General features: G+C 38.6%; 1 protein-coding gene across 5 annotated transcripts in view; it reads right to left on the bottom strand.

Annotated features, from left to right (window-relative positions):
* LOC101891159 (optomotor-blind protein) overlaps window positions 1–18469 on the bottom strand; it is a 167507-nt gene that overhangs the window by 139558 nt on the left and 9480 nt on the right. For all 5 annotated transcript variants that reach the window (XM_059122343.1, XM_059122347.1, XM_059122346.1 and 2 more), the window contains exon 2: window positions 89–1620. In XM_059122343.1, coding sequence (XP_058978326.1) covers window positions 89–1131 — 1043 coding nt within the window. In that variant the 5' untranslated portion in view covers window positions 1132–1620. The remainder of the gene's footprint in view (window positions 1–88; window positions 1621–18469) is intronic.

The raw sequence follows: 18469 nt of genomic DNA, 5'->3' as shown, positions 1-18469 counted from the left end.
CATGTTTACACTTCACTTTTCCCATCCCTGTTCGCGTCCGTGCCGACGGTAACTTTAAAAAAATATTCCTTTTTTGTTCTCCACTTACCTTCCACTCTTCGTTATGACCATTTCCGTGCCAAGTTTGTGAAATTTCTCCCACAGCTCCTTGCCCTCCAGCGTCACCTTGGGATCATCGACCACCCCATCCTCCTCCGGCTGCAGGGCACGCAGCGGACGCATGGCCGGATGCAATTGATGGGCCACCGCTGAGGCTAATACCACGTCTTCGGCGGTCGTATAGGCCGTGCCCAGCGGATGGTGGTGATGATGCGGATGGTGGGGCGGAAAACGTAACGGGCCTGGATACAAACCCGGATGCGGACCCGCAGGACTACCGGCTAGGGCGGCCAGGGCAGCTGCTGGGAAATACGGTGGCTGTTGAGGCAAATGAGCTCCTAGGTGACCAGGTACTGGTGAGTGATGAGGATGTGTGGGTGGGGGCGCTTGAGCTTGGGGCGATGAATGCGGTGGTATGGCGTGTCCCGTTGAAGCGGCGGCGGCCGCAGCAGCAGCTGCCACAGCAGCAGCCGAATGTGAGGCACTCAGTAAAGCCGACGGCAAATTGTTGTTGTTGTTGTTAGTATTATTGCAGCTGCTGGCCGTTCGCGAGGGATTTGTGGCCTCACTGCTGTTGGTGCTGTCGTTGGAACAGCTCAACAATGGAGGATGATTCCGGGAGGGTATTCGACAATTGGATGATTCGTTGTTGTTGTTGCTGTGGGACTCTTGGCCCGGCGACAGCTGAGGCGGTTGCTGGCCACCAACTGGCGATGACTGGCCACCTCCAATGCCGGCCAAATGATGGGCTTGTTGCTGTTGGGCACTTGCCAGATGCCGGGGCGGTGAGGTGGCGGCCGGAGGCAAAACGGCAGCAGCGGCCACGGATGACGATGATGAGGATGTGCCACTGGAGTCGACGGATACGGCCGACTGCGTTGTCGTTTGATTTCCCGCCGTCAACAGCGAGGACACGCTGAAGTCAGTGGGTCGAGACAGTTGCAGAAATGGGTGATATGCCATACCATTTGCGAACCTGGCGAATGGATCTTCAGCTGACTGGTGAAGCAACTCCTGGGTATCGTATCTCATTACATTACATTCGTTGGTCAGGAACTGGGAATGAAATATCGGAGGCGATAAATGGACACTGGTTAGGTGTTTGGATTTTGTTGTTTCAAAATTGCTTGTTGTTGTTGGGTTTTTTTGTTTAAAAGAATTGCACAATATTTGTTGTTGTATTTGAGAAATTGAATTGAATTGCTTGGTTTGCTTTGTTTCAAAATAATTTTTTTTTTAATTTTTTCTGCTTAAAATAAATCACAATTATTTTTTTGTTTTGTTTTCTTGCTTTTGTTGTTGTTTTAACTTTTGTTGTTGTTTTAATCACATTGGCATGGAATTTATTTATTTTTGTTTTTTTTTTTTTTCTCAAATATTTTTTCTTATTTCTCGGGGGTTTTATTTAGTCAAAATTTTCAATTGACTGGCGTTTTTTGTTGTTAAAACCGTGGCCAAAACCCTTTTTGGTTTTGCGTTTTTGTTGTTGCTTTTCGATAACCCCACCGTGGTTGTTGTAGGCTGTAAATTTAAACAACACGAAATTCCATTTAAAAAGTAGACAAAACTAAAAGAACAACAAATACTACGTCGTCGTCGTCACGTCGTGTCAATACGTTGTACACCACCGATACGAGCTTAACGCCGGTCGCTTGCAAACTGGAAATACACACACAAATCAGAGTAGTGCAACCCCCAGAGGTGCGACGTGCGACAACACTCACACACACACAGTCAAATGGCATGGTGTGCAGCAGGGCAACACTCACACAGCAAAGCGTGAGGTTTGAGCAAGAGCGAAAGAGTGTTTATGAGTTTTAAATGAGAGGGCAATTTGAGAGAGTGTTCCAAGAGAGGAGAGTAACCGGTTTAATAAGGGTTTTCCAATTGGAACTTGGAATCACTCAGTCAAAGGTAAACCCTGAGTGTGATTGTGTGTTTCCCCAAAGAGAGAGAGTTGATTTTGGTTTGAGAGAGAGAGAACGCTTTTGGTTGACAAATTTTATTTAGGAAACAAAAAATCACAAAAAAATACGGCAGACAGCCACTAAAAAAAGTTAAACATTAAAACAAAGTATTGGGATTTGAACTAGAATTGCTGGGCCACCTACCGTCGCAATTGTGGGATTTGCCAGGGGTTGGTGTTCTTGTTGTTGCTGGCTAGTTTGGTGTTTCGGGGCGTGAAAAAGAGACAGACTTATAGCACTATTCAGGTGACAATAAGTGAAAACATTATTACCAACACATGGGGTACACTCACACACTCTCACATGGACACTTAAGAGGCAATGCTCTCTAAACAGCAAGATATTTTTTGTTTTTGCAAGAATCCCAACGTCTTCTGCTCCAGAGGAACAACAAAAAAACCTGGTTTTTTTTTTTGCTGGGGTGACAACTTCTCACACTTAAAATGACAAGACATATTTCCACTTTGCCGAATGGCGCCCAAGTGTAAACGAGACAGCTTTATTTATTTAATCGGTTAGCTGGGCCAAGGGAGAGGAAGGAGGACAAATCTCTGGCTCATCTGCCAGAGATTAGAAGAGGCAATAACGTTGAGAAGGATATCCAGGAGTAGCATGAGATAACAAGGATTTTTGTCACATAGCCACCTAGGCAGATGCTGCTCTCTAAAACTTGTCGTGAACAAACATTGTCACCTTTGGCTGGCTGGAGAGAAGATGACAAACCCCCCTCTACGTCCTTAAGAAAAAAAATCACTTTTTTGGGGCTTTCTTAATCTGTGTGCCCCAACAGCAACAGCAACAACAACGTCAACGGCGACGACAATGTCTTTGCCAGCCATGTGTTATGGGAGCGAATGAAAAGGCGACACTTTTGCTGCTTAAAACCCAACGAATGGCATGGATCCAGCAGCAGCAACAACAACAACACGACAACGCTGACGGCGACAAATGGTGAACAACTTATGTGACAATTCCATGAGAGCGAAAGAACAAGACGTAACATTTCTAATAAGCGTAAATATACACAAAAGGAAACTTGTGTTCCACACAGCTACACACACAGCCAAGCAGCTATCGTTGCATGGGTAAACAAATGGCAAACCCTCTAATTCACACACACACACACTCACCCAACGAGCAACACACTTAAGCCGAGACATATCACAGCTACGATGACGATGATGACGACGACGACATCAACACCAATACCGACACCTAAAGTGTGTGAGCCAAAATCCCTAATCTGTGAGCAAGATTGTGTGACATGTTTTACCACAATTACACACACACACACACACAGAAATCCTACTCAAGCCCAAAAAGAGACTCTCAGCTCAGCCCAGAGATAGCAGCAGTTTACTTGAACGACAAAACATTTGGCTCCCCTCTACAATGTGAGCACAAAAACAAAAAAACATACAAACAAACAAGTCTCATAAAGAGCTGAGACAAAACGCACACACACACGCACACTTGTACACTTACTCAAAAGTTGACACCGTTGGGCTGGATGGCTGGATGGCTGGCTGGCTGACTGTGTTTGCTCTTTATAACCCTATAAAATTCATTGGAGCGAAAGGGACAAATGCGACATCAACACCATTCGCACAGACGACCCAGACACACTCTCCACCATTGTGCCCACGTACACACGCACACACACACATGCATGCACTCTGAGAAACACTTACTCTCCTTTATGGCCTTACCTCTCACCAAACGACCAGCCACTACAAAACAAAAAAAAAAACGATATCACACAACAAAAGAAAAACAAAAAAGTAAACAAAGCAAGCACAAACTAAAAACAGCGTCAAAATAACAACAGCAACAACAACAACAACAACACAGAGTAAAAAAGAAGATGTAAGCCCAACAACACTCACTCAAAATGGTGTGATGATTTAGATTCTTTTGACCAACCAAAGGCGCGGGAACAACAACGACGCGCCATTTAACACATTCACACAGACACACACTCGCGCACACACACACACAACAGCACAAGGAGAAACCAAACAAAACACGAACGCCAATCTTCCAAGGAAAGAGGAAACGGAGAAGACGAAGAAGAAAAAAGGTTTGATGGCAAACTGGTTGTAAACTACAGTTTGGCCAAATAGGCAGGCGGGCAGGGAGTGTGGAAGGATGAAGTTGGATGACTGGCTGGCTGACTGTTTGCTTGGGCTTTTCAACGCTTTGCAGCAAAAAAGGCAATTAATGCCATAGACTAGTGTCAATTTACGCGCGGCATTTTACACAAAACCTAACGTGAGCCCAACAAAACACCGGCCAAACAGACACCAACACAGGGATACACAGACACACACACACTCACACACATTTGTTTGGATATTTGCAACACTCAAATGCAAACACATGCCCACACACACACACAGACGTACTCACACAAATTTGAATGCTGCTTTTCAGAATTCATTCATGTGCTGTGGAAAATAATAGCAACAACAACATCAGAGGGAAAATTGCAACAACGAAAAATGTGAGTTTTGCAAGGTGGGCAGGGGTTGGGGGGATCAAACGATGAATGTTAATCACGATTAATGAACACAAGTGCAATAAACTCACCACACCACACCACACCACACCATGCCCATGCTTTTGACATTACCACACCACACACACGTTTGGAACCGCTCTTCGTTTTTGGCGAGTGGGAGTGATGGAACGTTATTCTAACACCGTTTCCCAGCATTTGAGGTGGGAGGTGGTGAGCTCATTGAACCGTCGAGGTTCTCCTGCTAATAACATGTTCGTGTTAGAATTTGACAAGTTATCGCCTGGGTTTTTTTTGTTGCTGCGATTATAGATTAACAGATTTTCCTCTCATCCCCCAAAGTCCGCTTTTTAGAGGAAAGACCTTTTAGGTACATATCTCTTCTGAAGAAAAAAAGAACAAACGTTTTGTTGGTATTCAAGGAGATAAGAGAGCATCTCCGTAGAATAGCACCAGGTTATGTTGAGATACAAGACAAGAATTATTTTTAATAGAAGAACAGAAGTCCTTTTTATAAAAGAAAGCTGAAGGATCACTCGCAGAAGAGCGGAATGTCTTTTCTGAAAAGAGTCGAAGGTCTGAAAGAGGTCTCAGAGATAGCCCGAAAAAAACTGAAGATGTTTAATTTTTATTTTTATTTACTAGAGAGGAAAATACCAATCTTAAGAAGTCACAATATCTTCTCATAGAAGCCTAGAAGGTTTCTCGCAGAAGGCCAGGAAATCTTCTGATAAAAGCTATAAGGTCTTCTCATAGGGGAGCCGAGGGTAGTTTCATAAACGAGACATAATGTTCTTCTTATAGAAGCCCAGTTTAGCTTATCATATTGGGCCAGCATGTCCAGGATTTCATAGTTGGTCAGAGAGTCTTCTAACCGAAGTAAGGCCAAAGGCATTTTTAAAGGAGATAGCCAAAAGGCTAGTCCTTATCAGAGAAGAAAGTTAATGGACCTCTCGCAGAAGAGCAAAAGGTTTTTCTATAGAAGAGACGAAGCTCGAAGTGCCTCATAGATAACCCGAAAGAAATGAATTTACTTCATTATTATTTTAATTTAATTGAGTCTTGGCATTTCCATAAGAGGCCACAAGATCTTCTCAGAGAAGGTTTTTCATAGTACCCAGGAAGTCTTCTCATAGTGGTCCAGAAATTTTTCTCAAAAAAGCAAGTAGGTCTCCTCTTGGGAGAGTCGAAGGTAACTTCCTAAAAAAAAAAAAAAAAGATTTGATATTCTTCTCATAGAAGCCCAGTATATCATCTCATATTGGGCCAGGATGTCCAGGATTTTATAAAGGGCCAGAGAGTCTTCTTTTAAAAGACGAGCCAAAGGTATTTTCATAGAAAAGAGCTGAAGTCCTATCTCAGAAGAGACCAAGGTATTTTTATAGAAGAGAGCCAAAAGTCTTTTCAGAGAGCTTAGCTTTGTCCTGGAGATTTTTTTTTAATTTTAAAAAGAAATAAAATTTTCATTTCCGGTTAGCTACGTTGGGCTCCAATTCAAATTGTGGCATGGGAAGGAATGTCAAGGGTACTGCCTGGCCAAAATTAAAGCCATTTTTATCTGTACCAACATGGGATCCTGAATGCCGTCACCGTCAGGCTAGAGAGAAACCCTGTAAAAAAATCACAAATCATTTTTTAAAAAATACTTGGTCCTCCCAAAAAATATTCTCAAAAATTATACCCCGAATTATCCTTTAAAAATTAATTTTAATAAACTTCTTGCAAAATTCATGATTCGTATGCTCTTAAAAATTCAGGATTTTCGATAAGACACGTCTTCAAAAAATATTCAAAAAAAAAAAAAAAACAAAATTATTGATCTCATGGCTCTTAGAAATGTACTCAACGGAATTATAAGTCACATAGATCTCTAAAAAAAATCACAAGTTATTTCTTAAAAATACTAGGTCCTTCGAAAAAATATTCTCAAAAATTATACCCCAGATTATCCTTTAAAAAAAGTACTATTTTTAATTCAAAATTCTTAAAATGTATTCTTAAATTCTTCGTATTCTTTCAAGCATCCCTAGTTTGCAATGGGGCGTATTAGTGACACCATGACGTATACGCTCTATGGTCTCAATGAGAGTTAATTATATTGAACTTAAAATGTTTTGTTTTTCAATATTTCTTCATGCAAAAAAAATGGAAAACATTGGCATTGAGGATCTCTCTCTCTCATCATCCCTCCCCTTACTTGGCTTTGCAAAACAATTTTATTTATTTGCGGATATAGGCCGGAAAATAAAGTTTATTAAATTCCTGAATTTAGTTCAACAATTTTAGCAACGTTTTGTTGTTGTTGTTGTTTTTTTTTTTGCATTTAAACTTAATTATTTATTTGTTTAATTGACAGAAAATAATTGTTTTGGAAAATTTATATTAAAGAGAGTGAGAGAGAGAGAAAAGTAATTTATTAAATTATGACTTGTTATTTTTTCCTGTCTAAAAAAATATATATTTTCTATTTTCCCACTTCAAGCTGTTGAAGTTAGTCGGGTGATAATTTTAACTTATTTTTTTATGCCATTGTTTTCAGGTTTTTGTTTTTGTTGTTGTTGCTGTTGCCAGGATTAATAGAACAAAACTCCACAGAGATATCGATTGAAACATGGCAAATAATGTTCAAAGTCATTCAAGATTTAAGCTCAAACATGTTCAGTATATAAATACACACACACACACACTATTGTGATGCTGGACGAACACACTCTCCACACATACTCTCTCTCATATATACACACATTTATCGTATAAATATCATAACTATGAATGCCAAGCGGATTGTAGTAAATATCTGTTTGCCACACACACATACACATATAAACATGTGTCCATATGTGTGTATGTATGTATGTGTGTTTATTTGTAATAGTCTACATTATCTGCTACTCTATGTGTGGCAAATACATTCTATTTTTCACACATTCTGGTTGGCTTTTCCTGCTGCCACCGTCGCCGCCGCCACCGCTGCTCCTGCTCCTGCTTTTGCTATACTCTTGGGAGTGTAAAGTTAATTAAACAAAGCCAGATGGTGTTGCTACAACTATCTGAACTCGATTTTCAGTAACAACAACAGAGGAGCAAAAAAACGAAAACAAAAACGAAGTGGTAACAAATATACAAACAAATGCTCGCACACACACACACACAGAGTTACATATGTAATCTTGCCACACTACCAAACATATGTTCGGACACACACACGCATATGGGTTTGGTATAACTAGGAGCATAGAAATACGTACAAATGTATATGTATGAGTGGTGATATAAAATTCTGGGACCACAGTGCCTTGGCATCACAAGACTCGACTCGACCCAGGACTGGAGTGGATTGGACTGGACTGGACAAAAGGTATAACCAGTGCCAGTGATGGTCCAGAGTGTTGGTATTCGTGTAAAAATGTGAATTCAACCACCCAGGATAATTGTAAAGGATGCTGCTCGCCAAGCAAAAAAAAATAATGGAAGGATTCTAGAGGCCACAGAAAGAGCGGTGTATTATGATTTCCACCAAGAAAGGGGGAATGAATGTCAGTTGAAAAAAAAAATGGTTACAACAAAAGTAAATATACGCACCTTCATCTGCACACACAGACATCTACACATAAGTGTCTTTGTGTGCGTAAAAAAAACTACACAAAATCCAAACCGAATGCCAGTCAGCCAGTCCTCGAGGGGGGAAGAACAAAAAAAAAAAACAGAACTCTTCTGCACATTTCAAAACTAAGTAAATTTGTAAATACTCTTAGACGGCCAGGGAGAGCATTAGCTGGGAAGAAATGCCAACAACAAGTAATAAAAATGAATAACCAAAAAAAAAGCAACAACATCTCCAACAACGCCGTCCAATTTCAAATGAACTGATGCGATAACACGTCATGTGTCTGTGCAAGGATATGCTTACACCTACGATTGGTGTTTATTACACATACATGTGTATTGCTACATATACACACACATATATGTAGGAGATGTTTTTTTTTTTTTTTTTTTTTTTTTTTTTTTTTTTTTTTTTTTTTTTGTATATATGTATGTGTGTGTAGTTATCGAAAACCAAATAGACAAATCTAATTGGATTAAGCCAAGTTGGTCATGGCAATGTTACTTTTATTTGTCCCTGGGAAAAAAAGGTGGGCACATTTAGTCGGAGATAACAAAAAGGAAAGTTTTTTTTTTTGCTTCGGTAAAGGTATGGAGATTGTGGATTTTTTTAGAAAATATTTTCGCAGGAATTTGTCCAGCCAATTATTGAAGGGAGTTTTGGCAATATTTCGCCTTAAATCGTATTTAGAAAAATATATTTCGAGTTTGTCACAGGATCATCTGCAAAGTTTAAAATATGTTTCGAAAGGATTTTCGGAACTTAAAATCATGGACTCAGATAAGTCAGCAAAATATGGATTTTCACTTTCGAAAGGTTTCTCGGAATTTAAAATCATGGACTCAGATAAGTCATCAAAAAAAGGATTTTTATTTTCGAAAGGTGTCTCGGAATTTAAAATCATGGGCTCAGATAAGTCATCAAAATAAGGATTTTTATTTTCGAAAGGTTTCTCGGAATTTAAAATCATGGGATCAGATAAGTCATAAAAATAAGGATATTTTACAGGACATAGGGTGGATTTTTTTTTTTTTTTTTTTTTTTTTTTGAAGCAAATTTTGAAGTGTCTTCAGGGCTTTTTGATTTCTCAAAAAACACTTTAAAAGGACCATCAGAGCATTAATCTTAAAGTTTTTATACAAATTCTTTCTGAGAAACCCTCAAGTTTCTATCTGGAATTTTTAAGAATTTTTTTAAACAAGGATTATTCGGGAATATTTTTTTTGAAGGTCATGAGAGCCTTAGAGCAGATTTCCCACGAAAATTTTGAAGAACCATTACAGAAATAATTGTGATTTAAAAAAACGAAAGATCATTACAGCCACCAAGTTTATTAAGAAAGGACCACCAACTTCAGCTGCTGTCATTTCTAAGCCACTCGTTCGACAGCTGTTAAAATTATTCCAGTGATAGCTCATTATATTTTTTACAAGCGTACACAGGCATTTTGGTCAGAATTTTCCAGAAGAAAACTTATTCCTGATGGAATTCAGGCGTGATAGTGTGATTTTTTTATATTTGGCTGGAAAACCACAAGTGGCTATCGTTCGAGCACTGCAGCGTTTAAATGCGAATAAATCTTTTGTGTCTCGTCGTACCATCGCTCGTTATAGTGGTGGCATAGCCCGAGGTCTAAGAAATGGGCGGAAGAAAACAGCAACATCATCAGAAATAGTTCAAAAAGTGAAGAAACGACTTTATCGAAACCCGCGTCGCAGTGGCCCGAAAAATGGCACGTGAGCTGAACATATCGCAATATTCCATTCGGAAAATATTAAAAAATAAGTTCGGGGTAAAGCCATCGAAATTTCAAAAAGTGCAAGAACTTACACCGCAACAGAGAGAGAATAGACTCAAAAGAGCTAAAGAGTTGCTTCGCTTGGCCGAAAGTGGTGGTGGTGGCGAATTTGGTTTTCTCCGTCTCCGATGAGAAAACATTCGTTGTCCAGCTGTTTGTAAACAAACAACGTGTTTCCTTGAGCTGAAAATGTGCATCTTCGGTTGGCCACCAAAACTCATGATCCGGCCATGGTGTTTACTTGCCAAGGAGGTCAGCTGAAAATGTCCACCTGCGGTTGGCCACCAGAACTCAATAGCCGGTCATCGTGTTTACTTGCAAAGAGGTCAGCTAAAAATGTGCACCTTCGGTTGGCCATCAGAACTCAAGCGCCGGCCATGCTGATGGTGTGGGCCGCCATAACAGCCGATGGTCATTCTCCGCTTGTATTAATCGACCGTGGCATTAGAATAAATGCCGAATATTATCGCGAACATATTCTGGAGGGTGTATTAAAGCCTTGCGGCGCAGACCTTGGACATTCCAACAGGACTCAGCACCAACGCACTCTCACTCAGCACGCGTCACCCAAAAATGGTCACAAAATGAGGTTACTCGCTTCATTTCCAGCTCACAATGGCCACCAAAATCTCCGGATACCAATCCGTTGGACTATTGTGTCTGGAGTATTTTGGAAAGCAAGGTTGGCACTAAAAAATACCAAATTGTCGACCACCTCAAGCAAGCGCTTCGCCGGGATTCGGCCAAAATACGACAGAGCAACATTCGGGCAACGTGTGACGATTTCATTGGCCGTTTGAAGGCCCTAATTCGTGCCAAAGGGTACCAAATTGAACAAACAGACAGACGGCCGTCACTAGATTGACTCTATATGTCCTGAGTCGTTTGGATTTTGAATTTGTTCCATAGAGACCTATGGAGGCCAAGGATTTTGAAGAACATTTTTGCCAGACACTTCGAACAAAAAATTGTGATTTTTCAAAATTTTTAAGAATATATTTTTTCAAGTGTCTCTGAAACACAAATCGAAGATCTTTTTAGCAAGGGTTTTCCAAAAACGAGAGATTTTTTTTTTTTAATTCCCTTTCCCACCTCTCTCTCCCCTCTATTTTTGTAAAATAGACATCGAACAAAAAATTGTGATTTTTCACAATTTTTATGAATTCTACTTCCAAGCGTCAAATAGGAGATCTTTTTGGCAAGGGTTTTCCAAAAACGAGAAAGTTTTTTTAATTCTCTTCCCCACCTCTCTCTATCTTCCTCTCTTTCATTTGAACACCAAACTCATACGCCACCTTGGACTTAAATGATTGAATAAATAATATTATGTATACGCTCGTGTGATCTTTGTTTTAGCGAGATTTTGGGAACCTTAATTTTTGCAAAATAAAAATCTTTCAAAAGTACAAAACCTGCAACTTGTCCTATTTTCTGGGAATAAATCCCATAAAAATTCAGTCAGTTACTCAATTCCTTGTCATTTGTATTGGAGCCTGTAGATTTGTCAAACAAGTGTGTGTGTGTGAATGAATATCTTTAAATAAATTGTTGAAGATTTCTAAAAGTTATTCTTAAGGACTAAGAACACTTGGCTTAAAGTCTTCAACCCTCATTGTGCCGTTGTTTTCTTTAACTTCTTTTTTTTTTTTTGAATTCTACTAAGTTTTTATTTGGCCGTCATTTATACGGACCCAATATAAATAAGTTTTTCGTTTTGTTTTTCGAGGGGGGAAAATGGGAAACACACACACACAGCCAACAATTGTAGGTATGTATGTATGTATGTCCATAGACATGTAGGTATGTATTCCACTTTACTCTAATATTAGAGTAAAATAGATGGCAACCATAAAGGCAACCAGATTAAATGATGTGTATTCTTGTTGTTGTTGTTGCTGGTCCGTTTTTTTTTTTTTTGGTACATGTCTATCTATCAGCATCTGCGTTAGAGTATTTTGGTATATATACACACAGACATATCTATGTATGTATAGCTGTGTTTATTTGTATTTTGTGTCTATTTGTTGACGGTTCATTGCACAAAGTTATTTTCTATGTGCGTGTTTCGTGTGTTTCATTTGAGTAACCCCCTCTCTTCTCTCTCCCACCTATTCCCGTTCTTCTTTTGACTGTCATTTTGTGTGGAAATAAAAAACGCACACTCATACATACATACGTACATATGTATGTACCAGAACATTACAAGAGATTAGATTTTTGCTCCATTTGTTAAGTGGCTTGGACCAGAGTCATTTGTTCTCGTTGGTGTGCTTCCACACACCCCGAGTGTCATATAAAGTTTGTCTTTTTCTCGTTTCCTTTTTTTGTCTTTTTTTGCTGTTGTGTTTTTCTATGGATTCTTGTTGGTGGCATTGTCTGGCCACCCATCAACTCCTACATTTGCCATAAGAGATGATCAGAGTGGGCTAAAATAAGATATAGAGAGAGAGTACGAGTGTGTGAGAGAAAGAGAGAAGGTGGAGAGTTTGCCTTTGCTTACTGGAGTGGGGAAAAACTCAAAGAGAGTGTTAAGTGTGTATGTGATGCTATATTCTTTGGTGACTTCTTGTAGGTGTCATTGTCGTTGCTCCCCATCTCATCATCATCATCCGCTTGATTTTGTAGTGCTGGCACTGAGAGAAATAGGGTTGTCGTTTTAGATTTGTGGCCAAAACAAGGACCAACATTTTTCAGAGATTTGTGGATTTAAAAAAAAAAAGATATTTTTTGAGGTTTATCGTGGCAATAATCGTGGGACTAACATAGGTCTAATACATTCTTATATTTTTTCAAGGATCGCCTGTGTCAAAACCGTAGTTTTTTAAACAATTTTTTTAAATACAAGTAGAACGATAATCCTGGACTTTGAAAGATCATTTTTTCAAAGGCCAACAGAGTCATAAACATATATTTTGAAAGAAATATTTTAAGGCTAATCAGAGCGACAATCGTTATTTTCTGTTGCCTGATGTTTAGAAAAGATTTTTTGAAGGTCTAACGGAGCCATAATTTGTGGATTTTTTAAGAAAATTTATAGACGTATAACTGCAAATATTTGGAGATATTTTAAGGTTTGTAATTATACCCTACATCACAAGGTGGTCAGGGTACTATGTCTTTGTTTTATTCTCTCTCTTTTACATAATACTATATTCATACGCCCCAATGCACTGATTCGATAAATAATTAATATTACTTATACGCTTAGGTAACCTGTGTCTAATCTTGATTGTTCAAAACCTGAGCTTTAAAATCTCCAAATATTAAAATCTCTTCGAAATTGAAATATATTTATATTTAAAGTCCCTTTAAATCTCTTTATTTCGCAGGAAGTCGAAAGGGAGATTTTTTTGTTGGAAATATGTATTGGAGGAAGTCTTCTTTTAGTGAAGTGTTTTCAGGGGAGGCATTTTTGTATAAAATTCACAGAATCCGATTTTTTTTTTTGTATTTGATGGCATCTTATAAAGAAGACATATAAGAAGTCCCTCCGTAGACCTACTTTTTTTAATATCAAGAAAAGGATCTCCGGCGAAATGTATGTAGCAAAAAGGAAAAATAAAGAGCCAAAGAGCCATCTGTAGACATCGAATATAATATGGAGCAAAAACAAAAGATGAAAGACCTTAGGGAAGCCTTTTATTTACACCGGACATAATTAGAGAATAGGCGCTTATGAGAAGACTTCTTATTTAGAAAAACTCTCAGGGGTTTTTCTTCGAGAATATTAGAGAATATTTTCAATATAGCTGGAGCCTAATGAAGTGTTCCTCTTACAAAAATTCAGGAGGTGGTCTTCTGATAGAGTAGATCTCTAAAAGAAGTTTTTTTTTAAAAAATTGCAATGCTGAGAAGCCTTCAGAAAAAATATTCCCTTAGGAAAGTTCAGGGGAAATAATTTTTTTATGACATATCATAAAATAGGAAGTATTTGCTTAACGAGAAGGTTTCATAGTAGATATTCTCTTGGGAAAGTTCTCGATGATTTTTTTTTTTTTTTTTGGTGGAAGGAGTGTAATGAACTTCTCGTATAACGAAGGCTGCAGAGAACGTTCTTTATGAAAGAAAAGAAAGACCTAATCTTTCGGGATAGAAGGCCAAAGATGAGGTCTGTTTTTATAAAAGACCTACAATTAATTTGTCTTAGATAGAGGGCTACATAGAAGGCCTTCTTACATTTGGAAGACATAAAGTTGGCTGTCTTTAAAGGAATATTCCCCTTATCAGAGTTGATCTTCTTTTGTAGCAATGCTCGAAGGAGTTTTTTTTTCCAGGAGGACTCTGAGAAGGGTTTCTTTTATCGAAGACAATAAATAAAACTTCTTCTTTTATGGGAGACCTAAAAGAATGTTTTCTTTGATTGAAGCACAAGGAAGAGGTCATTTCGGACGCTGAAGACCTCAATGAAGTTGTCTTCAAAAAAAAAAAGTTCTTCTTTGAGATTTTCCATTTGAGATAACCTGAGATAACCCTCAAAAGTTGTTCTCTAAAGAACGCTTCATAAATGTTGTCCATATCTGCAGGTCTCTAAGAGTACGTGAAGACTTCATCTGATGATTTTTTTTTGAATGCCTTCGTTTATGGCCTTATTTGAGTTCTCCTTTTGGGGTTTTCTGAGAGAGAGACTTCTAGTGAGGTTTACTATAAGATACATTAGAGAAGATCTTTTTTTATCAACAACCAAAGGGACTTACTTTTTTGGACAACTTCTAGGGAACCTTTTTATATGAAAAGAATTTTTGAAGGTCTTCTTGTATGGAGGACTTCTGGACAAACTTTCATTCAGGAAGACAGTAAAGTCCTCTTTGAAGTATTGCATTTGATTTAATCTACTTTAGGGAAGAACTTTTTATACCGACCGTTACTAAGGACTAAGGACCCTCAGAGAAGGACTTTTTATATCGACAATTACGAACAGAGGCTTTCATATACACATCCTCTGAAAAATACATCTTATATGGAAGGCCTTGGGAGGAATTCTTCATTCAAAAGGATCTAATTTCAAGTTCTCCATAAAGGTTCCAATTAAAGCTTTCTGTTTAAGTTAGAATTGCAAATTGCCAAACGATCCAGAGAGCCTACGTTCGCTTAGTACGGACCGTAGAGAGATGCATTCTTGGGCTAAAAGGTTGCCTGCTACTTCCCCTTGGAGCCTACGTTCGCTTGGCTCGGACCGTAGGGAGAAAGCCTTCCTAGTCTGAAGATTTTCCCTACAACTCTCCTTGGGGCCTACGTTCGCACAGCTCGGACCGTAGGCAGCTTTTCCAAGTCATTTCTCTACAACTCTCTCTGGGTACTCTCTCAGCCCGTGTTGCTGTTAGAGATTTCCTGGAAGCATCGGTGCTTCCAGCCACCTCGATGCATTGCGACTTGGCATTCATAGTAACTCTCTTGCTAGCTACGGAGCTAACCGCATAAAAAAGGTAATCTGTCAACTCGGGTTGACAAACTCTCACAACAATAAACGGTCATTTATATTATATTAATACTAATCCCCCTTGGTTTTATTTATCTTTTTATTTCTATACGGTCACGATTTGTATGCCTGAGAGAACATCAACGTCTCATACGGAGAGAAACATTTGGTCCAATCGAGCCGGATTTCTCATCAGTGCCTTTCCCTTTGCTTTCTGCAGGCATTACGTACGGAAAATCATCCCCCCGCATCCTCATACAGTCCACACAACATACATAAAACCATCATCTTCATCAATTATCAACAAAATAACAGGTACGTGAAATCATTTTCTAAAAGTGAGCGAAAAGGAAAAAATAGAATAAACGAAAGGAAAAAAGTCGCGAGTGCATATTCGGAACATAATTGTATTAAACACATATGTGCAGGTCGTCCATCTATCACCCTAATCTCGGCATTAACGGCAATATACGTATTTGGTTAGCATTGTGTTTCTTTTTATAATCCCCATGCATTGAAGTCCCTTCCAAGAAGTGTTAACAATTTAATATTTGTTAAAGTTTGAATTCGGACAGACATACTTCTCTATAAGCATCATTTATTGTCGTTTAAAAAAAAAAAAAAAAAAAAAAAAAAGAGCATTGGTTTATGCAGTAGTGAATTTGCCTTTCGTTTTGATCATTCACTTACAGCATACCTACTTCGCCAAATGATCTAGTTGTTTGTTGTTATTGTTATGCCTATTCGCCGCCTCTCATTGCATTGAAAAAAATAACAATAACAACATATCGATATTCCAACCACTGGTCGCATACCGAAAAAAAAATATTTGGTTGTTCGCTCCGTTGTTGTGAGAGCTTGCATTTACTTCTTTATTTTTTCTAACAACAACACACTCAGTTGTTGCTGCTCTGCCGCTTGACCGCTTTCTTATGCACCACCACAGGCACGTTGACTACGCTGTCGACGTCGCTTGTGTTTTATTTCGTTTTGTCTGCTTTCGTTATTTCGCTGCACAGTGGGTCGCAGGTGAAAAATTCATAATTTATTTTTAATAAATTTATTAAAACAGAAAATTGGCGTATTTTCTCAAATTAATTAATTTTTTGCTACCAACGGGTTTTTGGATGTTGTGCACGCTACAACCAGCCACATATGTACAAATAAATATTTTTTGTCGGCTAAGAATAGTTTTGATTTATTTGTATAAAAATATTTATTTGGGTTCTTTTTGCAAATATTATTATCTGTTTTTCGTTGAACTTCAGTTTTATTTTCTTGCGTACCCTACATTCGGTCATATACGCCAAAAATAACAAAATTGTTTATTTCTCTTGGAAAATTGAACGAGATTTTCAGATTGTTTTTATATTTTCTTACATTAAATATCAGCTGTGTAGTATTTCTCGGAATTTTACTTTTTCCCTAAACGCACACCCTACGGACAGCCCCATTGAAATTTTGGAAATATAATAGGTGAAATTATTTTTTTGCAGATTTCAAGCATAATTTCGTAGGAAATCAATATTTTTAGAGATTTTACCTATCTAGTGCTCGTTGTTTGCCTTTAACTTGATAAATCGTAGATCTTATTGAGTATATATTTTTTCCGCTGCAATTTTAAGTATTTTTCTGATTTCTTATTCACCATGCCATTTACCCCATTGGACATGTTCATTAGAGCTTCGGATGCTCTTATTAAATTTGATGCACACTTCAATTTGGTACGCGATGAGGATATGGATGAGTTTGAACTAGAGGTTCGCTGCGCAGAAATCGAGAAATTGTGGGCAAAAGTTCAGGAAATGTTTGATAAATGCCTGGACTATTTGATGTCTTCAGTAGATTCTCAAAAAGAGGACATCGATTCAGTTGACAGCAAATATGAGGTTTCACATCAGACATATATTAAATGTCTTTCGAGTATTAAGCGGAGACTTACCAAATATCGGCAACTCCCACCATCACCTTCTAACTCTGATGGAAATGGTTCCATTGTGTCACTAGTTGAAGCTCCTGAAAACGCGGTTCCCAATTTAAGTTCGTCCACCCAGGCATCTAAGGATATTGGCACGCAAGTCGAAACTATTACTTCTGAAGTAGATTCTATGCAGAGTGGTAGAAACAACGTCTCAGGTTGGTTCCCTTCGGATAATGTTCACAATCTTGCACTTCCTCCTTGTGATATTGAAGTTTTTAAAGGAGATTTTCTTTCATGGCCCACTTTTCGGGATTTATTTTCCACGGTTTACATAAACAATGCCCGATTAAGTGATATTGAAAAACTGTGCCATTTAGTGCAGAAAACGTCTGGGGAAGCTAGGGAAATAGTAAACAAATTTCCACTCACCCACCGCAGTTTCATTTTAGCTTGGACCGCTTTAAAAAACACATATGACAATAAACGAGTCATTGTAAATAGTCATCTGAAGCTTTTATTTGACCTTCCCGCTGTAGATCGAGAATCTAGTTCCAATTTAAAAATAATTCAACGGGGCATAAACACTTGTTTGTCGGCTATGGCAGTTTATGATATTCCAACGGATCAATGGGATCCTATTTTAGTCTTTTTGTGCATTCAACGTTTGCCTAGGTTAACGGTCACCTTGTGGGAGCAAAGTATTCGGGATAAATCAGCAATATCTTTGTGGTCAGATTTAGATGCATTTTTGACAGAGAGAATTCAGACTCTTGATTGTTTACGGGACATTAAGGGACCTGATTCACATACCAGATCTAATCAGGCCAGGGTTCAGCCTCACTTCACTAGCGCTTCGGTGAATGTTCACGCAAAATCCACTTCGGAATTCTTTTGTTCCCTCTGTCCTAGACAAAACCATTCTCTTCGGTCATGTCCAAAATTCCGAACATTGTCGATAGGTAAGAAATTGTCTGTTGTCCAAACACAGGGATGTTGTTGGAACTGTCTGTCTCTGGGACATTCAGTTGAAGAATGTAAAAGTTCTAATCGGTGTAGTATTTGCAAAGGCACTCATCACTCTTTAATTCATCGTCCAAGCAGTAATACTCGGGTATCAAATAGCTCATCCTCGCACTCGGTTGC

The sequence above is a fragment of the Musca domestica genome, unplaced genomic scaffold, assembly GCF_030504385.1.
Source record: "Musca domestica strain aabys unplaced genomic scaffold, Musca_domestica.polishedcontigs.V.1.1 20, whole genome shotgun sequence".
Classification (NCBI taxonomy): domain Eukaryota; kingdom Metazoa; phylum Arthropoda; class Insecta; order Diptera; family Muscidae; genus Musca; species Musca domestica.
The sequence above is the reverse complement of the archived record's forward strand: the minus strand, read 5'-3'. Positions and strand labels throughout refer to the sequence as shown.